Raw genomic sequence first — 24,564 nt, forward strand, 5'->3', positions numbered from 1 at the left:
TAGCCATCTTACTTCAGTATGAAGTAAAAGTCTCACATGTTCTTCATTTTGTTCTTCACAAAATAGCTTGAAAAGACGCTCACATTTGGCACTAGCTTTAATAGCATTAACACACTTTATTACTGTATGTAATACTTCATTCAGAACAGGCGAGATGTTTTTAGCTACCAAGTTTTCCCTATGAATAACACAATGCACAAGAATCATTTCTGGATTCGCATCTTTCATCAATTTTAAGCAGCCATTTTTCTTGCCCATCCTATTGGGAGCACCATCTGCAGCACAAAATGTTATATTTTTCATTGGTATATCATTGACATCTAAGTAGTTTTTTAGCTTATTATATATATCTTTGGAGGTAGTGGTGCTTTCTAATCTTTTACAGAACAACATTTCTTCAGTAAAATGTCCTTTATCAATATATCTTACGTAAGTTATCAATACTGCCTCACTGTCTCTCAAAGTTGATTCATCCATTTGCAAGGAGAATTTTCTTGCTTTCAGCTTTTCAATAAGTTGTTTTTCAATATCCTCACTCATTTCGTCTATTCTTCTGCTAACAGAATTGTCACTGAGTGGCATAGCTTTTACATCTTTGTCATCTTTTTCAAGAACCGTTTTAAGAAATGCTGATATTGACGGTTTTATTAAATTCTCTCCTATAGTGTGATTTTCTCCAGTTTTAGTGATGAATAAAGAAATTTGATAACTAGCCTCAAGAACACGATTATTAGTTGAAGTATGAGCAGTAAATACAGACTTTAATGTTGTTCTTTTTTCAAAAATTTTCTTTAAAGTTTTAAAGTAACTCAAATCTGAATTAATATGAGCACTTTGTTTCGCCTTCAAATGCGCCTCAAGACAACTTCGTTTCATTGATTCGTTGGTCAAGCATTGCTGGCATAAAAGACAAAAAGGAATCCGCTCATTGTGAACAGCGGGTATGAACCCAAATTTTAAATATTACTCCGAATATTGACAAGTTTTTTTCTTGCTTGCACCACTCATTTTACTATAGGCTATTATAAAAATAAGATCAATTAAAAACTAATATTAAAATATGTGTTAAAATATATTCAATGTGACATAGAGTAAACGTATACTAAAAATTCATATTTATTTAAATGTATATAACACATTTACTACACTACCACCGCAAATCAAAAGGTATCTATATTTTTTCCACTTGACAAAATTTTCTGGAAAGTTATGCTTCTAAAATTAAAATTGTCATGCATGCACTATTATAGCCCCAATAATATTTATAAAATATTAGTGCTTTCTAGCCCTGATGCAAGAAGTACTTAATAAGGAGTTTAATATTGATAAAAATAAAATCAAATACTTACCAATTATATCTATATAATATATATATGTATATTTATTAAATCAACGAGCTTTTTACAACAGTTTTGACTGACACTTATTTCAAATTAACAGCAACTGAATGATGTGAAACACTACAGAAGTTGCGATGGGCCAATTAGGTGAGAATAACTGCGTTGTTTAGCGAGTTTTTAAAACGTCCGGGGTTCCCCGCGGTAGATAGCACGCTCCGCGGTGAACCCAGGACGAAGTTTACTTGACGACGCCAATCAAGGAGTTGATATTTTGGTCTCATCAAACAAAATTATACTTAATTATTATTTACCACAATTATTTAAGAATTGCATTTTTTGTTAAATTTGGCACCAATATCTAGCATTGCATTTAAATGGCCCGGGGTGAAAGAGTTAAAGTCGTGTCAGTGCATTTTCAAATTGCCCCCCTTAACTATGGAATTGCTCCCCTGTGGGGAGTGGGCCCCACATTGGAAAACACAGTGATATAGTGTCATAGTAAATAGAACTATATTTAGTGCCATTCTTGTCTCTTTCTTGACTTTAAAGGAGTGCTTCTAATGTTTCATATATATAGTGATGAAACAGAAGTGTATACACACACACACACACACACTGAAAAAAATATATATATACACACTTCTAATCATTTTTAAAAGTTTTAAAAAAGTTCCTAGTTTGTAATTTTTTTATGAATGCCTATGAGTACTGAATTATATAAAATGCTTACTGACCCCATGACCTTTTTCCCTTTAGTCTTTTACTGTGAGAATTATACTATATTTTGAATATCCAACCATCTTTGCATTTCTGGAGTAAATTCAACTTAGTCATTATAAATTTTATAAAATGAGGATACTAATAGGTTTTCCTTCATAGGATACTGGGAGAATTATAGAAATTAAAATACCAGATTCTGGTACAGAGAAAGCACTCTGCAAACGTATACTGTTTTTTTTATTTTTTATTTTTCTGAAGTGAGAAGTGGAGAGGCAGAGAGCCAGACTTCCTCATGCACCTGATTGGGATCCACCCGGCATGCCCTGCCCATCTGGGCCATTGCTCTGTTGCAACCGGAACTATTTTAGCACCTGAGGTGGAGGCCATGGAGCCATCTTCAGTGCCCAGGCCAAGTTTGATCCAATGAAGCCTTGGCTGCAGGAGGAGGAGAGAGGAGACAAAGAGAAAGGAGAGGGGGAAGAGTGGAGAAGCAGATAGGCGCTTTTCCTGTGTGCCCTGGCTCAGAATCAAACCCGGGACTTCCACACACCAGGCTGACGCTCTACTGCTGAGTCAACCAGCCAGGGCCTATACTATATATTTTTTTTCTTTTAACATTGCTGGAGTCATTTTCCTAAAAAATTTTATTTGTGATCTGTGTATTTATGTTTATAATTGAGATAGGCTTATGTCTTCTTTTTTATATTATTCTTGTCTGGTGATATTATGGCTATACTAGCCTTACAGAATTAGTTGAAAGATGTACTTCTATTTAATTATCTAAAAAAGTTTAGGTAAGGTTGTAATTATTCCTTGTATATCCATTCTAATTTGCTTATAAAACTAAATGGGACAGTTTTTGTTTGTGCTTTTATTTGATATGTTGATTTTAAAATACATATTTGTTTGTCTTATTTGATACAGGGACATTCAGGTTTCTATCTCCTTAGATCTCAAGTATAAATCAAGAAAGACTTTGCTGATGCCTTTCATCTTTTCCCCAAAAGGAAGATCCTGGCTCAATCTCCTCCTTACAGGGAGGGTTCAGAAAACACAGAACAGACAAATGAGGTTTAATGAAAATGAATAAAATAAATTTGTGTTTATATTTAATGTAAAAGTAAACACTATTACTTAAACATAGTAATTCATAATGAGAAGTGGCGAAAAATGGCTTACAACTATTGAAATATTTACCTTCAGGGATAAATACATGTGCTCATTTGACAAAGTCTCTCATGGTTGACTTACAAGTATAAAGATGACATTTAATTTGGAATCAGGGACAACTATGTATAATACAATTGAAAAAAATATATGATCAATAGAATACTATCAGCCCAGTGTAAGTCACCACTCGTATACCTCAAGCCTTGCCTGTCTCTATTTGGTCTACTTTTTTAAATTAGTGTTTTAAAATGAAGGTAGAGTGGGTTTTTTTCATAAAATTTACAAATGACAAGAACCTTGGAAGAACTACAGATACATTGAGATGAAAGAGTTATTATTAAATATCTTGACATGTCAAAACAACAGGCTGAATCTCTTAAGAAGTAAGTGAAAAATAATACAGGCAAACATTTACATAAAACTGTAAATGTGCATGTGACTCATGTCAGGTTAGACACAATGAGACTAGATATGAAGTTTCTTTTTCTCAATTGGTATTAATGATAATGTGGGCTGGAAACTGCAGAGTCCCATAGTATGGAGCATGAGAGTGAAACCAGGAAGCAGAGCTAAGTAATGACTTTTGGGACCACCACTGACGCCTGAATCAAGCCATATGGATAGTCCAATAAACTCATGCCCTTTGTAGTCATGAGTTCCAGTGAGGAGTTTCTCTTTCTCTTTCTACTCCTTCTCTATTTTTCCCTCTCCTCTTCCCACTGCCCCCTCCTCTGTCTCTCTCATCTTTTTCACCATCATCCTTGTCATTGTCATCATCATTATTAAGGCATTTGTAGCTGGTGTCTCTGTTACTTAAAATACTACTAATTGGTAAAATGAGATAATAATAGAATTTCTGTTATGAAATTATTGTGAGAATTAAATATTATAATCATATAAAGTACTTAAGTATTTGGGTAAAAGAGAGCATAAAATAAATTTTAGTCATTATAGTTATTACGGTTATTAAAACTATTATCATTATCATTGAATGGATGACCACTTGACAGGGATTCAAGCATTGCCTGGGTAACTGAGCTAGATCATATTTAAAGTCCGAACCTAAGATTCTACACCTTTATAATTCTAATCTTCTAAAAACTTAGGTCAAATCAAGCAACTGTAAACTTTAACCCTTTCTGTAGAAGTAGAAAAATGGGAGAATGAGGATTCAGATAATATAAGTCAAGAAAGAAGTTCTAAAAGAAAGAAAACTGTTAAGTAAAAAATAAATAAATAAGTATTTTTGATCTTTCCTAAGGCTGTTTGGCAGAGTATATAATGTATTTCCCCATGTATAAGATGCACCATTTTCCGAAAAATTTGAGATCTGAATACCAGGTGCATCTTATACAGTGGTTGTGGCATTTCAAATGCCGTAGATGGAACTGAGGACAAAGCAATATATGAAGACAGTGATTCGTCATCAGACACAGATAAGGACAAGCTTATAGATGGGAGTTTTGACAGTGATGAGGAGTTGTATGAATTTTATGATGAATAAAACTTGAGTTCAATAACAAACTTTATGTAATACATTTTTTTTCAAATTTCCGGCCCCTAGATTAACATGCATCTTATACATGGAAGCATCCTATACATGGGAAAATATGGTATACGAGAAAGATTTTTAGAGCAGAAAATTTACTACTCAGAGACAACAGATCTCTTTGGCTTTGAAGATCGAAGTTTGATGTGCTCATGTAAGTAACTGGAGTTCTACAGACATATCTGTCCTAAAAAATCTAAACCCTGAAGTATGTACCCCAACCTTTTAGGTCAAATTATCATTGATATTATAATAATTTTTGTTGTGCCAGATGAAATATACCAAATCATTTGTTTATTTCAAATGCTAACAGTGAATTAAGAATGTGTATTTTGCATTTCAAAAGATCTCTCTGTCATTGAAAGTGCATTTCAAAAAAAATAAAAATAAAAAGGAAAGAAACAACAACCAAATACATGACCTAAGTTCTTGGCAGCTACAAAGAGGCAATTCTATTTTTTTTCCCATATCAGTAACTTACGAGTCTATCATGGAATTAAACCATGTAGTGTGTGTAAGTGTTTGTAATTCTTACAAAATCTGTTCTAAATATGTAGCCAAAGTAGTGAAAAAAACATAATTGTTTTTCTGAGCTTTTAGCAAATTTAATGTGTGTAAAGTAAAATTAACAATTCAACCCTGTAGCCAAAGAGAATGATACGGACTAATAATATCAATGACAAATCTTCAGAGGGGAGCACAGGGAGAGAGATAAACTTCCACTGTCATGGCTGTGGTTCAGACACATATAGGCATCTGGCAGACCAGTGGGGCGGCTGGTCAGATGTCTGGGGGAGGGGTGGGAGTACAAACTCTTCTTGGGAATGTTTCGTACATAAACACAACCTTGGTCCTTGGCAAGCCATTTGAGAACTGGAGGACAAATTTCTTGCTAGCCCTACCCCTGGGTCAATAGTGGAGCTGAGAGAAGAGAGTTTTAGATAAAATAGAATACTACTCAGCCATAAGAAATGATGACATCAGATCATTTACAGCAAAATGGTGGGATCTTGATAACATTATTCGGAGTGAAATAAGTAAATCAGAAAAAAACAAGAACTACATGATTCCATACATTGGTGGAACATAAAAATGAGACTAAGAGACATGGACAAGAGTGTGGTGGTTACCAGGGGTGGGGGGAGGGAGGACATGGGAGGGAGGGAGGGAGAGAGTTAGGGGGAGGGGGAGGGGCACAGAGAACTAGATAGAGGGTGGCGGAGGACAATCTGACTTTGGGCGAGGGGTATGCAACATAATTTAATGACAAAATAACCTAGACATGTTTTCTTTGAATATATGTACCCTGATTCATTAATGTCATCCCATTACCATTAATAAAAATTTATTTAAAAAAAAATAGCACTGTCTATGGACCACAAACGTGGTAACACTGCTTGGCACTGAGAGCCAAGCAATCGTGTTCTCAGGCCTCTGCACTAAAATGTAACACCAAGGAGAAAGATAAGTGTTCTACTTCATCCTGCCACGTGGAATTAGTGGATGGAGGACTAGTGGCCCCTGAACTCCCAGTGGAACAACACAAAAGGACAGACAGGCAGGGTGGTGTAGAATGGAGTCTGTTTCTGGGGTCTTGATGGTGCCATTGCAGAGTGTGCTGGGCCCAGGCTGGTGGAGGTGATGCCAGCACAGCATGACACACCAGGAAGCATGAAAAGCATAGCAGCATGGGCTTATGGACTAGCCTGGATACCTCAAGAAGAGAGCACATGCCAGACTCCCTTGTGAATGCTAAGAAATACTGTCTGGGAGCACATTACAATGGGTTGATGTTCAACTTGAGCATGTAGGGAGGGGGTGTCAGAAAAATGTAAGTCAAGATACTCATGGACCTCATATAATTTTATTAATGAGCACCGCAGACATTTCAGTGAATACCAAATAATACCATATATTATTCTCTTATCCCAAATCTAAAAAACATGGTTTCTGATAGACCTGAAACCAAGTGAAAAAACACAACACAAAAAAATAATTTGAGTGGACTAACTTGATCTCTTTTATTCAAATATAAAACATTTAACCATGCTGGATGGCTGGAGGTTACAGCATCATTTCCAAATGTAAAACAGTTAAGAGAGGTGTCCTGATTTTATTTTTTTTAAGATTTTATTTAGTCATTTTATAGAGAGGAGAGAGAGAGAGAGAGAGAGAGAGAGAGAGAGAGAGAGAGAAAGCATCAACTCCCATATGTGCCTTGACCAGGCAAGCCTGGGGCTTCAAACCCGGCAACCTTAAGAAGGTTCCAGGTTGACGCTTTATCCACTGTACCACCACAAGTCAAGTCCTGAATTGATTTTTTATGATAGTGTTTAATGCAATTACAAATCAGTCCCCAATCATGTTCATATTTAAAAAATATTTAGGCCTTGGCCAATTGGCTCAGTGTGTGGAAGTCCCAGGTTTGATTTCCAGTCAAGGCACACAGGAGAAGTGCCCATCTGATTTTCCACCCTTACCCCTCTTGCTTCTCTCTCTCTCTTCTCCTCCTCTCCTATAGCCATGGCTCCATTAGAGCAATTTGGCCCCGGGCACTGAGGATGGCTCTACGGCTTCACCTCAGGTGCTAAAAAATGGCTCTGGTTGCAATGGAGCAAGAGTTCCATATGGGCAGAGCATCACCCCCTATTGGGCTTTCTGGGTGGATCCCGATTGGAGCACGTGCGGGAGTCTGTCTCTGCCTCCCCTCCTCTCACTAAAATAAATAAAAATTTTAAGAAAAAGAAATCTTTACACGTTGTCTGGTGTATTTTATCTAACATTTCTTGCTTTTGGAAACCGAAAGAAGTTTTCCATCTGCCATAGAGAGTAGCAAGATATGTTTCACTTGGTACAGACAGACAGACAAGGTTAATAAAGTTGATATATGGACAAAGTGACCCAAAGCATGGAAGACACAGTTCTCCAAACTGAGGTATGTAGAGTTGCAGAGCAGCTTACAACTTAGCTAATGAATCCAAATAATTCATCTGTCCAGTAAAGAGCCAGAGACTCAGCCCAAGTAACCCTAACCAAGTTCATAAGTCAACTAGTTAGTTGTAAAGCAGAGAATTTAAGGTATTTCTCAATATTTTAGGTCTCATTTTCCACAAATTGTAACTGTATCATGAAAATACTTTAACCCCTAAAACATGTGCCCAAGCTCAGCCGTCACACTGTACCTTGGAGTATGCTCTTCACTATGACCTCTGTGTGTTCAGCCAGAAGATTTGCCTGGGTGATTGCGGCCAGGGACAGGTAGTTGGACATATTCCTGCACAGTTCCTTGTTGCCTCTGTGGAGGAATTTCACTGCAATGGGGATGGCTAATGCCATCATAGGGGGCTGGTTGTAATTCTGAGGAAATGCAACAAAAAAACAAATAGTAAGTGGCTCATTATTTTTTCATTTATTTATTCATCTAAAAATATTTTTTGAGGTAAGCTTTCAAAGTGAAGCCATGAAAACACAAGTCCTACCCTGTTTTCATTGTCTTTGGAAATTCTTGTTCTTATTAAGGGGAATCTTAAGCAATTAAGAGCATAGGCTGCCTGACAGGTGGTTGCACAGTGGATAGAGCATCAGACTGGGACACAGAGGACTCAGGTTCAAAACCCCAAGGTCACTGGCTTAAGCAAAGGGTCACTCAAGTCTGCTATAGCCCCCCGCCCCCAGTCAAGGTATATATGAGAAAGCAATCAATGAACAACTAAGGAGCCACAACGAAGAATTGATACTTCTCATCTCTCTCCCTTCCTGCCTGTCTGTCCCTCTCTCTTTCTATCCCTCTGTCTCTGTCACACACAAAAAGAGCATAGGCTAATGAAGGCATGACAGGCAAAGCGCAGGGTATGCATAAAGCAGAGACAGAGTACCTGGTCCAGTCTGGCAGGAGATGTTGTCTCAGCTGATACCTGGTGGGTGAATAGAGATGACTGGGTGATGGCAAACAAAAGAATGAACAGAAGGAAAAGCACATTTGTAGGCACAGAGGTGAAAGAGACTATATGTCATTCAGTGTGGCTGGAGTGTGGTACGTGTAGAGAACTGGAGTGGGGAGATGGGAGAGGGGACTGCAGAGGTAAACAGGGATATAATCATGAAAGGCTGGCATGGCATGCTAAGGAATTTGGAATTGATAGGGCAATCAGGAGTCACTGATGAGAAGAATAACATTAGATTTATACTTAAGAAAACAACCCAGGGAATGTTGAAGAAACTGCTTTCTGACTATATCTTAAAAACTAAAATTTCAGCTATTGAGATTCAGAAGAAAAAATAAATGAATGTAAGACTAGAAAGGAAAAGAATTTTAGATCCTAAAATAATTCTCTTCTTGATTTATTTTGTGACTGAACAGCAATATCTTATATATCAAAAAATGTTATCAGCATTTAATTACCTAATTTGGGAATAATATTTGAAAAACACATTTTTTTTTTCTTAAAAGTGAACAATATGTCTTTACTGCCATCAACCTTTTTGACCAACCTCTTAGAATGAATATAAAGTAAAGCTTGCACAGTGCACAATGTGTTTGGGAACTGACTTCATATTATATTACAAATAAAAAGTGGTTGCTTTTCTAACTGTCTACATGAAAAGTGTTTACTGTATATCTTTCTACTCTGAATTATCTCTTCAAATACCTCCCACAATTCTGAGTTTATGATAGACATTTAGTAAACTTTAGTAAACATATGTCAAATCAAATAACTAATGAAAAACATGTAAATCTATTGTTATAGTTGTCATTGGGAACATAATATGAAGGAAAAGGAGAAGGAAGTGGGAATCCCACTTGTTCCCCTCCCTCTCTCTGGTATCATCCACTGACCTCATTGGCCCAGTGTGAGCCTGACGCTCCAGGGCCATTCATTTTCTAAGCTAGTTGATTGGGCAGGTGAGTTGTTACGCACTCCTCAGTAGATTCCAACTTTGATAGACATCATCTTAGGTATTTCTCACAAAGACATTTCTGCCCTTGACTCCAAGGTGGTCAAATGACTCAGACATTGATAAGAGAATCACATTGCCTTGGTCCAAATGATGGGTTCAGATATGGACAAGTTATCCAATTATAATTAAGTAGCCATTAAAAGGCTCTGTGAAAGAGATTCTGTTTTCTGATGGATCCAAAAATAGTATTGAGAATGAAGATGGTGTAGCTGCTGCCATCCTGTGACTGAAGAAAGAATTTGTTTGAGATTCAAGGCAATATTGATTGATCTGAGATATAAGTTGAGAAAAACCAGGCCCTGGTGATATCATCTGAGTCTCATGCATTAGGCTGTGCCTTAGGCCAGTTCTATCCCTAATTTTTTTTGTGAGCCAGTTAAGTCTCTTGTGTTTAGGAATTTTTCACCTTCTAGCCCCTAGAAACAAAAGTATACCCAATAAACCCTTAATCCATTCTTGTAGTTTCACTCATTTCCCAGACTCAAGGGTCAATCTGACTTCTGAGTAGAGAAAATAGATATTCAACAACTTTAATGTGACATTCCACTATTAAATCAGCCATATTAAAAGTCCTGACCCTATTTCTTGGTGACAAATCATGGTTATATAGCAGTTTCACTTACTAGGTCTCTGCCTAACTTCTTAGAGTTCCTAACAGTGTATAACTATGGCCTGCTGTCTTATTTCTTTGATTCTAGGCTTTTTACCTTTATCTAATGTCTCCCCTCTTGGCGAATATAATTGAGACTGATTGGACTAGGCTATTACTGATATGATGAGCTAACAGGCCTCCCTGACAGGCTGGCTGCTCTCCTCTCTTTGACTTTGGAAGTCTGGGTGTGTGTTTGGTCAGCCACAGAAATTTTTGGATCCACTGAGGCTAACTTACATCAAGAAATCTCCAAAATCCTGGTGAATAATCAGTCAGGCCAATGTACTCATCCACAGTGAGGATATCTCCCAGGCCACACCTAGGATGTCCCTTTCACATTAGGGTATTACAAACCAGATTACTAACCAGACATTTCACTGATGGGCATAAGATCATATCAGAGCAAAGAAAAATCCTGATATTACATTTCATCTAGGCCATGGGAAACCTAATTAAAATAACACTTCTGAACTACCACTAAAGTTGCCATCTCTAGTGATTAGAACTTTCCTGTTCATCAGATTCCATCTCTACCCCCAAGGCAGAGCTGGATAAATGTGTCAAAATAACGATCCCACACTGAGCATCTTCTTTCATTGATTTACTCTTCAGACACATAGTGTTTAGGAAGGGCTAATTCATGTGTCCATTTTCTCAATTATAATTATATTCTATCCCTGCTTCCTTGAGGTTATATTCATATTACCTTAGAGCATTGGATGTTTTCTAAACTTCTCAATCTTATCTATACAATCTCTTGGGTTGTCCCTATGGACAGCCACTTTCTCCATTATATGTAGACTTTTGTTAAATTAGCTTTTGGATGACACATCTTTGTCCCTGTGATGGCAGGTCACAACCCTCATTTTGAGAGTAGAACACAAACAATTCTCGGAGCTTTCCTACAATGAACTTCAGACCCAAGTTTACTTTATCACTGGAGTACTTAGCCAAGAATAACTTGCAGCTAGAGAGGTTCACATCTTCCATTAGAGGACATTTTACCTGTAACTTGCTAAGAAACCACAAGTAGTGGCATTCAGAAGTACAACTCAGTTGTTTCCAAATAATTATGGACTTAGGCACAGCAAAAGGTCAATAAAAATCAGTATTCCCAGCACCTAATGTTTTTGCACCTTGAATGTGAACTAACACTTGCCAACAGCAATGAAATAACAGGTTGTCTTAGCCAATCTGATCATATTCTTTTTACCACATTTCTAGATGTTCTTGAGAAAAACAGTGGGCAGCTAGTAAAATCTTTAAAGTGTAGTTCCAAGCGAAATGTATAAAATCCCCTAAAAATGAATAATGTCATTACTTAAAACAAAAACAAAAACCTTTAACACACTTAATTTTTCTATTTTCCTCCCAAATGGGACATTTGAAAATTTCTTAAATAATAGGAGAAGGGAAACATTAAGCAATGAGCAAGTAGTTCATATAAACACTAAGGAATTGTGACTAAAGGCTCATAATCTCTAAACAGTGTCTAGATCAGGGGTCTCAAACTTGCGGCCCGCGGGCCGCATTCGGCCCGCCGAACAATTTTGTGCGGCCCACAGACTAATCCACGAAGTTCAAAATATTTTGGATAAAATTAAGTAAGCCTAGGGGCCTACTTGTATTTTTCATTTCTCTAGCATCCTAGCTAGATATTAGCTTAGTTAACAGCAGTTGTGATGCGAACTACAGTTTCTGGTCATTTTGTGACACTGAGTAAACTGCATGTACGATTGTGCTTGTTGTACTGATTTTTTTTTTGTTTTCAACTGCAGTGAGAAAAGTGTTGCGTAACAGTTGCCTTTTGTAGACCTAGTGCGGCCCGCCAAATGGCTGTGATCTTGCTCTGCGGCCCACATGCTGAGTTGAGTTTGAGACCCCTGGTCTAGATGGTTCCTAGTGTATTAAGAAGCCACAAGCACTGCTGACAGCAACAGGATACGAGTGAGGGGGTGCGTGGTCCACAATAAGACTGGACAAACAGGAGCCCTAGGACCTGACAGGTACTGTACAACCTCCTTCCGGTGGCTGAGCTTCCATCTCAAGTGAAACAAAGGAGTTGCTAATGCAGTAGATGTCAGGCCCATGATATTGTTTTATCACCAGGATTCCTTAGATCACAGGAATGCTAATGGCACACATGCCAAGAAAGGCCTGTGAAAACCCGTACAAATAAACCACTTTAGCAGCGGCTGCTAATGCCAGAACCTGTGATAGATCTTGACCCTCTGTGCAGACGTGACCATGAGTATCGTCTTACCCATGACTCACTGCCCAGTACTCAGGGAACAAACTCAGTGAAGTACAAGGAAGAAATAAAACTGTGTTCCTGGGGATAGTTATATCTAGCTGGAGAAGCAAGACAAGAGGGCTTTGTTCTACAGATGCCAAGAATTATATTTCTTAACTAGATTAGCACCCATTTGAGCTTTTGGTGGTGATTTTACTTTTGAAAATGTACTTTGGGAACATTTCCTAGTGTTTCAAAATTGAAAAGAATAAAGCTAAGTAGGAAAGATATTTATCTGAGATGATAGCAGCTAAAAAGTTCTTTGGCTCTCCAGCCTCAAACTTAAGAACCATGAAAGCATAGTCTCAAGAAATAGTAAATATCACTTAACAAAGTATTTATTTTATGGTTATTCATCTGGCATTATTGATCAGATAATCAAATTAAATTTGGATTTACACATAAAACGTCTGGTTCTTAGTAGCATGGCAATATATGAAATCTACATGGCGCACACGTCTGAGTTTTCCCGATATATTTTCTGATGTGTAATAAATAAAAGAGTGAATCTCAGGAGCTCAGGACTGTGTCCCAGCAGAGGCGGGCTTAACGGCAGGGGCACCAGCTATGCGCCCTGGGCCCCAACTTCTGAAGGGCCCCGACTTCTGAAGGGCCCCACAAAACCCCACCTTGACATTTTTTTCTAATGTAAAGGGGTCCAATAATTTTTTCTGCACCCAGGGCCTCAAACAACCTTAATCCACCTCTGAGTCCCAGACTCCATTCATTTCATGGCACTGTCTTATGTGCATTGATTGACATGTAAATACTTTGGACCCTTTGAGAGAGGGTAGCTAGTGTGGAAGCCAGAAAACAGTCACATCTTTTGAACTATTTATTTGTTCATTCATTCATTCATTAAATATCATTTTGAGCACCTGGTGTGTGCCATTCACCTGCTCTAGGTGCTGGGACCACATTAGTGAGTAAAACAGAGCATATATTTTGGGGAGGGGGAGATAAGCATATGAACATGGTTGTAACAAATAATTAAATTAACAGCCCATTAGAAAGTATTGAGTGCTATGTTAGGGTCTCTGCAGATAACACAAAGGATGACACCAATCAGAGTCCATACTCATGCAGCACATTCTGTGTCTTAAAGATGTTGTCTGTTTTTAAAATGTCTATTCATTTAATGCTCACGACAGACTTATGAGACAACTACTCTCATCACCTGCATTTTACAGATGTCAAAATGAAGGCACAAAAGGATTATTTTGCTCAAAATTACTCTGCCAGTAAATGACGGAGCTGGAGCTGCCTATTGCATGAACTTCTAAACCAACATAACCAGCCCTGCTTCTAAGACTTGCATTGAAAATGCTCTCAAAACTGTTCAAGGCACTTTGCATGTGATGCCAATCAGGGAAAGATGTTGTATCTTTATACAATATTAACTGGGGAAGAAGAAATAAGAAAACTAAACTGTGGAATCAAAGAGAATGGATAGTGAGGTCCTTCTGAAGAGGAAAAACAGATACTTTCACTTTCTGATTTTCCAACAGTGAATTTGGTGATTATTCCTATTTCTACCTCAAGATAACCCCCTTGGGAAATCTTTCCCTTCACAGGGGTTATCAACAGTGTGAGCAGAGAGGAGAAAGAGATGCAAGCTTACTTGACAACTGCTCTATTTAGTGATTTGGTTGGGGAAGAGGCTGTAACTGCTCTAGAATTTCATTCTAGTACATCAGTTATGTCAATTATTTCAAACTCCTTGAGGCCATTTTAATTTTTTTTCAAGCCTCTCCAGGTTTGGATTTATCCTAGAATGTAATGTATCTTGTGGAGGGTACCTTCCCCTTCATGATTTTTCCAGGAGTAAAGACATAGGTATTGGCCAACTTCGTATAAAGAACTGGTCAGAGGAAGCTGTGGTTTGAAACAGGTATTTCTGGATAGTGGCTAGACCACACAGGGATATCACTTTTATGATAAAAGATGCTCTTCATGAGCAACATCTGTTATTTTTACAGTCGGCAGAACAGAGTCTTGAAGAGAGTATTTTCTCATTTATGTAAGACCAAGAGCATCTGCCTCTGAGGCCTTCAGCTCTAAAGCTCTTTGCTATTCTAAAACCTCTCCGCATCTCCTAAGGGAACCAGAATTTCAAGCAGGAAGGTGATCTGATTCCTCCTTTGTTTCCCAGACGACAGGTTGAGAGACTTGTCTAAGGACTTGGTGTGGGTGGGTAAAGGCGTATCATCCAAGGCAAGAAAAAGCAGAACTGAGAAGTGTATGTTGCACACCTGGCTGATTTTATGTGGAGGAATGTCTAGAAGGTGAATTCTAGAATTTTGTATTATATTAACGTTAATGTGGCAAGTTCATAAATTTAGGAACCAAGAAAAGAAAGGATTCAATACAGGGCTAGGCAAAAGTAGGTTTACAGGTATGAGTACACAAAACAGTTTATTCTTGTACTACTATTTATTAATTATTGTATTATTTATTTGTACAACTAGAAACCTACTCTTGCCTACCTTGTATAATTACTCTTTAAAAGAGGAATAAGAATGGCCCCTTGGGATAGGTTGGAATATAGGTTGAGAAAGGCAATTTTGGACAAAATAAGACAAAAAGTGTCTTTGTGTGAGTGAACATATTTAAGCTTGAAATGACAGGCTAGAAAAAGACATCAAGTGAAATGGCCAAGGACATAGAAAGGCTGGTGGTCCTTCCTGATGCCAGGATGGCTTATATGAGGAGGTGGGTGGGTGGACAGGAATTCACTCTTTTTTTGTTGTCATTGTGCAAGCCAAAAATTTTAAGGTTGTCTTTTGAAAGTTGATCTAACTGAAAGAAAAGAATATGAGCCATCTATATTTATACATGGTTTCCACAAGAACCCAAATTACAAGCAAGATAAAAAACATCATTTTAGTATTTACTGTATGCCCAAAAGTTCTTTTTAAAATTCTATGAAGGCTAAATTCCAGTGCTATGACTACAGCCTTGCCATTGGTTCCTGAGGTTGACTTTCTGGGATCACATGGCCGGGGGTGGGGTAGGGGGAGCACGGCAATGAATCACTGATCTTTGCTGAAAGGGCTTCCTGCCTTCCATAATAATATCTTCTGCCTCCTCAGAGAGTACCATAAGGATACCCTGTGCTCACACTGCTTCTACAGGCTGGTTTCTCTTGTCCCTCTCAACCAAGATGTTTATCCCTTTGCCCTTTTCTCTTTTATCAAAATATCAGCGCTTGTCCTCAAGGTCCTACTCTTGACAATCTTACAAACTCATTTACCCTGAGGCACTGAGTCATTGACAGCAGTAAGTTTAGCATTTCTATTTCTCAAAAGCATTAGCTTTCTTCTCTTCCACCCCACTCCCAACTTACCCAGAATGAAACATCCCTTTGTAACAGAATTCAGGGCATTTTGCAAGGGCAGTGTGTTTTTCTAACCTTGGTCTTATTTCACAAACCTGAATTTCTGCACAAGATGTTTTTTCTGCTTGGAATGTCCTCTCACTGCATACTTTCTATTTGATGGCATTCCTGCTTATTGTCCATAAACCTTTCCAAATACAACCTCCATCCAGGAAAACCTTCTTGACTTTCTGGAACTCTCCCAGCACAGCAGCCACTACCCACATGAGGCTACAAGCCCCTGAAGGATGAGTTGTTGCAGTAGTATAATGTTATAGCAATTAAATATATAGAAATATAGAAAAATATGGAAAATATATAGAAATAATTATGATATAATATTAAAGGCAATTAAGGAAAGTAAATAAAGTTATGCCATCTGGATAGGAATTGATCCAGTGTGTACAGACATGATAGGCAGGCTCTGCCTTTCACACAGGCCCCAGTTAGTGTCTGTGTGAAGTTACATATAGATAAGAAGTTGCTTGATGTCATAACTCTGTAGGTTAACATAAACAAGAAGCTTCTCTAGGAACACCTTAAAAGTGGTTTGATGTGACATTTTAGTAGATAACCATAAAAAGGGCTCCCTGTGAGGAACTCCCAAAAAGGTGGTTTGAGGTGATAATCCTGTAAATTGACACCTGCCAGAAAAGGTACTAAAGCTAAGATCTGCCCTCCCCCCCCCCCCAGTAGTTGTCCAGATTCCAATGTTGAACGTGGACTGTCTCCACGCCACTCTGATCAAGGATAGCCCAGAGGAGCACGCCAACAGGGTCCCCTTAAGCTGTCCCCAGGCACGCCATAGGACCTGTGAGTAATAAACTGCCTGTGTGATTCTGGCAACTAACTTGTGTGTCCGTTGTGTCTTTCCTTCGGTGGCAGTTAGAGTCAGCACTGATTAGTAGCATCTTCACAGCCTCCTCAAAAAGGCCACCAGCCCTGCTGTTAAGCAGAAGTGTCCCACAGCACGGGGAAGTTGAATCAGGGACACTGATCAACTTAGAGCTCGGGCTCTATTGGGACATGAGTACTCCAAAGTAGGAGATGCTAAAACATCTGCCAGATTTATAAGACTTAGCATTAAAAAAAGTAAAATAGCTCATTAATATTTATATTGATTACATGCTGAAATAATAATATTTTATATCTATAGAATTAAGAAAAATATATTCTCAAATCAGTTTCACTTGTTTTTTTGTACTTCTCTTTAACGTGGCTACTAGAAAATTTCCAGTGACGTAGGTGGCTCTTGCTGGTGGCCTGCATTCTGTTTCTGCTGGATGGCATGGTTCTAGAGTCTAGACCAGTGGTTTCGAAATTTCAGTGGGAGCTGAAGAGTACAGTTGATGTATGAGTTCCCATCTGAATTTCGTGGAGTAGCACTTTGCAGTAAAATAATCTGTTTCTGATGTATATCAATAAGGTATTCAACATAACCAATGAAGAACAGACATATTAGGTCTTTGTTGTTATAAACATAACATAAGCAGCATTAACCTCTCATTAATTTTGCTGAAATCCCCATTTCCTCCCTCCCATCCCTAATCCTAGGGATGAAAAACAAAACAAAACAAAAACAAAAAAAACAGTGTGATAGTGAGTGTAGAGTCTTTCATTCAGTTGACCAGTCCCTGGACTGGATATGAAATATGAAATATGCTTGCAGTTAAGCATAGACAACTGTGAAAAAAATAAAAGAAGAAGAAATGAAACTAATGGCTGCCACACATTGTGCTAGACACTTGAACATAACCAGAATTTCCTGAATTGTGCTTAGGGGAACCATAGTTCTCAAGGCTATTCATACATACTGTGATGGGGCTGGGTTCCGGGGGAGAAAGTTTCATGGTCAAATCAGAGTGAAAAATGCTGTACTAAAAAGTTAACCAGCTTTTTTGATTGCAAGACTTTCCAGAAACTTTAATATAGTATGAAGCAAGGGAAATATTAAATTCAGTGTTTACCAACTTTTTTGATCACAGAATTGTTTTTAAAGAAATATCTATCAACATCAGTGGTTAGTAAAATTTGTCATGGGCAATGTTTCTTCATCTGCATTTTACAGGGAGGAAATTATGGGTTAGTAAGTTAAGTGTCTTGCCCAACATTTCAATCTTACATAATTGTTTTGTGGCTGAGCCAAAACTGCAAATTGATGTTTATGCCAGAGAAAAAAATTCAAACATGATCAGAACAGGCAAATATTATCATTATGGAGAATTCATGATGCATACAGAAACACACTTAAAAATGACCAAGTTAATTCTCTCCACATATATTAAGCTCATTGCCACTCAGTTCAGACTGCACTCCCTTATTGTTCACCTTGGATGAAAGAGGTCTCCTTTTTTGCATTTTCCAATATTCCTCATCTGAATCTTGGCACATATTGCTTTACTGTTAGCTTTTTATAATGTACATGTCTCATTTTTACAAACAAATTAATATTTGCTGTGGTTTTCCTCTGAACTGCTTACAGTGCATCTTGCATATAGTAGGGGCTTGCTAGAACCTTCTCAGTTTATTAATGACCAGCCTGTCTGTCTTAGCCATTGATGGTTTGTGGTATCTTATCCAAACACCAAAGAAACATTGGCTGTTGGTTCAGAGACATCATGTGTTCATCTACACCACTAAGCCAGTATCAAATAGTGTGCTGTTGAACACCAACATACCTGTAAAATGCAACTCATGATATCAGGCGATTTTGGCATGGGGAGTGTCTTCATCTTTCCCAGAGGGTCTCAGTTTGTATTCCAAGCAGGAGTCCCAGAGCCCCACGAGGGCCTTTGCATGATTTTCGATGGATTCTGTCCCTCTGATGGCTGTCGTGATTCTTGTGATGCAGATTTCAACTACTGCCTGGTCATTGTTATTGGTTTGGTAATCCTATTTGGAAGAAAACCTTCATGTTAAATAATACTCTGGAAAGTTATCCTTCAAAGGCCAGAGAACATACAAAGTCACTTAGCAATCAGGTATGCCACACTGTGTGGCTAGGAGGTGAGGTGGTAAAGTCCAGTACTATAAAGGCCTGCTTGCACAATGGGACTCTTGTGGAAGCAGCAGAGCAGGAAATGTACTGAGCTGGAGTCAGTCCCTGCTGTCATCAACGCACAGACGGGAGCAGTGATAGGCCAAAATAGCTTAATTATTCACTTTAAGTCAATCTATCCTTCAGGCTATTTCAGTTTCTAAGTTCATTATTATTATTTTTTCCCTCCGGCATTTCAGTAACTTTTGTGAACTGATTCAAGTTACCTTCCAATTTCTCCTCATAAGCTTTCTTTCTATATACACAAAACAACACATCATTTCATATTCCTTTTTCAATTTAGATTTTAACTTTCCCCAACTCAATTTCGCTTCATTCCTCTATTTAAATTTTCCCTCAGATTCCTAATCGTCTTTATTGAGAGATGATGTGACCCTTCAAAGCATCTAAATGTAGAAAATAGGCACATTGCTTTCATTTGGAAACTGGCCTCAGTGAACTCCACATGGTGAACTGATAATATGGCAAGCATAATGGAGCAGGGAAACACTTGGGTTCTTACACAAGCATGTGCTGTCAGACAGAAAATGACTAGCTCTCTATCCTACCTCCAGCTCCAGCACCAACAGCCTTTTTATACTGTTATAAGTAATGCTGCAGGAACCATCTCTGCACTGTAAGTTACTTTGAGCTGAGATTCTCCACAAGTAAACATTTCTGAATCAAAGGACAGGAACATTATTTTTTTAGGTGAGAGGAGGGGAGATCCTGACATAGACTCCTGCATGCGTCTTGACAAGGATCCACCTGGCAACCTCATCTTGGACTGATACTTGAATACCAAACTATTTTTAGTGCTTGGGGTTGATGCTCTGCAAGGGAGCTATACTTAACACCTGGACCATGCTCAAACCAATTGAGCCACTGGCTGTAGGGAGGAAGAGAGAGAGAGCATGGGGAGAAGCAGATGGTCATTTCTCCTGTGTGCCCTGACCAGGAATCAAATCTGGTACATCTATATGCTGGGCCAACACTCTACCTCTTAATCACCAGCCAGGGCTGACAGGAACATTTTTTTTGACAGAGAGAGAGAGAGAGAGAGAGAGAGAGAGAGAGAGAGTCAGAGAGAGGAAGAGATAGGGACAGACAGAAAGGGAGAGAGATGTCAAGCATTAATTCTTCATTGTGACAGTTTAGTTGTTCATTGATTGTTTTCTCATATGTGTTGTTCATATGTACCTTGTCTGGGGGCTACAGAAAACTGAGTCACCCGTTGCTTAAACCAGCGACATTGGGCTTCAAGCCAGTGACCTTTAGGCTCAAGCCAGTGACCATGGGGTCATGCCTATGATCCCATGCTCAAGCCAGGGACCCATGGTCAAGCTGGTGAGCCCACACTCAAGCTGGATGAGCCTGTGCTCAAGCAAATAACCTCAGGATTTTGAACCTAGGTCCTTCATGTCCTAGTCTGATGCTCTATTCACTGAGTCAACACCTGGTCAGGCTCAACAGAAACATTTTAAAAGCTCACAATATATTCTGCCAAACTATTTTCCAGAAAGGTCCTACTGATTTTTACTCCTATCAGCTGAGTGAAAACATGCTTTGACTATTATACTTTTGCAAGAACAAAATATTTTAAAGCTTTGTTAATGAGATCAGTGAAAAACAGTATCTCATTGCTGTTTTACTTGGAATTTCCTTGATCAGAAGGGAAGTTGAATATTTTTGTCATGTTCATTGGCCATGTGTATTTCCTCCTTTGGAATTGCCCACTGCATATTATGTCCATTTTTCCTTGGATGACTTCATTTTTGGGGGGTGGGCTCTCCCAGGGGATGGCTCTCCCTTGGTGCAATATCTTTTTCTATTAAAGATATTAAGTCAAGGCCCTGGCTGGTTGGCTCAGCGGTAGAGCGTCAGCCTGGTGTGCGGGGGACCCGGGTTTGATTCCCAGCCAGGGCACATAGGAGAGGCGCCCATTTGCTTCTCCACCCCCTCCCTCCTTCCTCTCTGTCTCTCTCTTCCCCTCCTGCAGCCAAGGCTCCATTGGAGCAAAGATGGCCTGGGCGCTGGGGATGGCTCCTTGGCCTCTGCCCCAGGCGCTAGAGTGGCTCTGGTTGAGGCAGAGCAACGCCCCGGAGGGGCAGAGCATCACCCCCTGGTGGGCAGAGCATCACCCCTGGTGGGCATGCTGGGTGGATCCTGGTCGGGCGCATGCGGGAGTCTTTCTGTCTCTCCCCGTTTCCAGCTTTGGAAAAATACAAAAAAAAAAAGATATTAAGTCAACATTTGGCATATTGCTTGTGAATGTGTCTCCAAGTATCAATATTTTTACTTTTTTTTGCTGTTATATATTGACATGCTAAGTTTTTAGATAGTTGAATCTGTTAATATTTTGGAGTTTTATTGTTTTTCTCTTTTTAAATTAGAAGCTTAAATTGTTATTAATTTCTGAAAATAAAATTCATGGACATGGTACAAAAATTCAAAAGTGTAGTACTCCAGCCCACTGGGAATTACTAGTGTCTTATGGAAAAACTTACTCAAGACAAACTGGAGACTGAATGATATCACCAGCTTTTCTGGGTCTCCAGCTGGCAGACAGCAGATTGTGGGACTTCAAAGCCTCTATATTGCATAAACTAACTCCTCATAATAAATCTCCTTTTAAGGAGGGAAAATGACAACAGTGTAGGCAGATGTTACAACCCCCACCTCCCAGAACCAAAGTGGATTACAACTTAACTTAGGAACAATCATCTTGAAAAATCAACTTTGGACTAAACTAAGGAGTCTAAACTCAAGCATCACCCAAAGAATCACACTGAGCTGGTAGAAAAGGCAGAAATGCAGAAAAGGGCTGCCCCACTCCCAGGAGTGAGCAGCATCCCAAAGGGTCTTTCACAGTGGGTGGGTTTCTGGCAGAGTTGTGGACCCTCAGCCCTAGGACTGGAGCCCCAGCATGAAGACCCAGAAACTAGAGGAGGTGTACAGACAGTAGTTAGCTGAAAGAAGAGTCGGGTTACTGTTTGCGAGAAGGAGACAGAACTCTCAGGCCCAGGCTCTATCTTAAAGAGATCACACAGAAAACCTAATTCACAATCACTTACCTGGGGTTCTGGGAGTGGGGAGCAATGAGAGGACTCGAGTTGAGATAAAAGAGGGGTCTCGGGGGCACAAGGAGAGACTATGGGGAACAGCCACCCTGACCCCTGCACTGTGTCACTCCCCAAACCAAAAGTGCCCATTCTTTCTTGGAGAACCTAGCCAGCAAAGGGAAGCAATTACCCCACCCACCAGAGGCTTTTCTGTTCCAGTCAGTGCAGAGAGACACTTAGAAGCAGGGGGCACATCAAGGACACAGGATATGAGTTCCAAGATCTGGGAAAATGCCCCCCCAACCTGCTGAGTACCCTCCAAAGGGTGGGAGGGCCTGGCTGTGGAGATGGCTGTGGTGTTTGGCCCATGCAGCAGTCAGAGGCAGAGCCCATCAAGTCAGCCTGTGTGGCACCCATGGAGGATGTAGCTAGAGATGCCTCCCACTTGCTTACAAGGACGGAACCCAGCAGGTGAAACATCCCACATGCCAGTGGTAGGTGGAGCCTAGAGAGGGGTGCCTTGAGCTCATGGTGAGCAGGGCCAGGCAGTCCGCACAAAGCCAGCAAGGGGTGAAGCCTGGAGAGTCTTCCATGCACCTTTGTGGGGCAGAGACTGAAGAACAGCCCACATACCCACAAAGGGCCTTGAGAAAGTGAGGAGTAGAGCCCAGAGAGGCATCCCACATTCCCACAGGAGCAGTGCCCCGACAGGCAGCATAGAAGCCCATGAGAGGTGGAGCTCAGTGAGGCAAAGAGTTCCACGGACCCATAGAGCAACTGAAGCTGTGGCCTGTGAGCCCGTGCTGGTGCCCAAGTGCCTGAGGAGGTGGAGACAGAGGGGGGCCAGAATAAAGACCTCACATAAAGAATAGAGAGGCTACAAACACTGGCCAAGAGTAGATAAAAGCCAGCCTAGGAGTGAAGCTGATGGTTACAATGGCATCAGGGCCCAGCAAAGGCAGTCATAAATTCTGGATTGCCTGTAGCTCCAATAAGGCTGCTAAGGGCCAGTCAAAAGCAGTGACCCTGACAGGTCTGTACCAGGTTCTGCCAGGAAGGTCTAGGGATGGTACAATCAGCAGCCAGATACAGAGAGTATCAGCTGAGGACCTAACAACCATAGTTAGAGTGGTATCTGATCTATACAAAGGCAAAATAGGAAGAAAGAGAAGTGCAATTCAAATGAATCAACAAGAGAAGTCCCCAGAAAGTGAACTGAATGAAATGGAAATAAAGAAGATACCAAATGCAGAGTTTAGAATAATGATTATTACAATGCTTAATGATCTTAGAGCAACAATAGGTGGACAAAACAAGCACCTAAACAAAGAGATAGCTGTCATCAAAAGGACATTAAAATCATAAAAGAGTATCACAAAGAAATGACAAATACAATATCAGAAATGAAGACTACAATAGAAGGAATTAAAATCAGGCTGGATGAAGCACAGGATCAAATCAGAGATTTAGAGAAAAAAAGATACGTGGAAGCACAAAAGCAGAACAGCAAAAAGAAAAGAGGATCAAAAAGTCTGAGGAAACTCTAAGAGAGCTCTGTGACAACATGAAGAGAGACAACATCCACATAAATAGAGGTTCTTGAAGGAGAAGAGAAAGAACAAGAGATAGAGAACATGATTGAAGAAATCATAGCTGAAAACTTCCCTAAATTGATGCAGGGAAAAGTCACACAAGTTAAAGAAGCACAGAGAATCACCTTAAAATGGAACCCAAAGAGATCTACACCAAGACACATCATAATTAAAATACCAAAGCAAAGAGATAAAGAAAAAATACTAAAAGCTACAAGAGAAAAGCAGTCAATCACCTACAAAGGAGACCCATAAGGATGACATCTGACTTCTCAACAGAGATACTTGAGGCCATAAGGGAATGGCAAGAAATATTCAAAGAAATGCAAAACAAGAACCTACAACCAAGACTTTCTTATCCAGCAAGGCTATCTTTTAAAATAGGAGGAGAAATTAAAAGCTTCCCAGACAACAACAACAAAAAAATCTCAAGGAATTCATTACAACCAAACCAATGCTACAAGAAATGCTAAGGGGCCTGCCTGCTGTAAATAGAACAAAGGGGGGGATCTAGTAAAAGAAGAATGTAGATTTAAAGAATAAAATGGCAATAAACAACAACATATCTATAATAACATTAAATGTAAATGGATTAAATGCTCCAATCAAAAGACATAGGGTACTTGCGTGGATAAGAAAACAGGACCCATACATTTGCTGTCTACAAGAGACCCACCTCAAAACAAAAGATATACATAGACTAAAGGTAAAGGGATGGAAAAAAATATTTTATGCAAATGGAAATGAAAAAAAAAAGCTGGGGTAGCAATAACAATAAAGTCCGACAAAACAGACTTTAAAACAAAGAGATAAG

The 24,564-nt window shown here is 39.4% G+C and overlaps 1 protein-coding gene across 1 annotated transcript in view; it reads right to left on the bottom strand.

Annotated features, from left to right (window-relative positions):
- The window catches only part of VEPH1 (ventricular zone expressed PH domain containing 1), a 301,496-nt gene that overhangs the window by 244,051 nt on the left and 32,881 nt on the right, over nucleotides 1–24,564 (bottom strand). Inside the window, 3 exon segments of the mRNA XM_066254910.1 lie at nucleotides 7,962–8,136; nucleotides 18,738–18,762; nucleotides 18,764–18,951. Of these exon segments, the coding sequence (XP_066111007.1) occupies nucleotides 7,962–8,136; nucleotides 18,738–18,762; nucleotides 18,764–18,951 (388 nt within the window).

The sequence above is a fragment of the Saccopteryx bilineata genome, chromosome 2 (assembly GCF_036850765.1).
Source record: "Saccopteryx bilineata isolate mSacBil1 chromosome 2, mSacBil1_pri_phased_curated, whole genome shotgun sequence".
Taxonomy (NCBI): Eukaryota; Metazoa; Chordata; class Mammalia; order Chiroptera; family Emballonuridae; genus Saccopteryx; species Saccopteryx bilineata.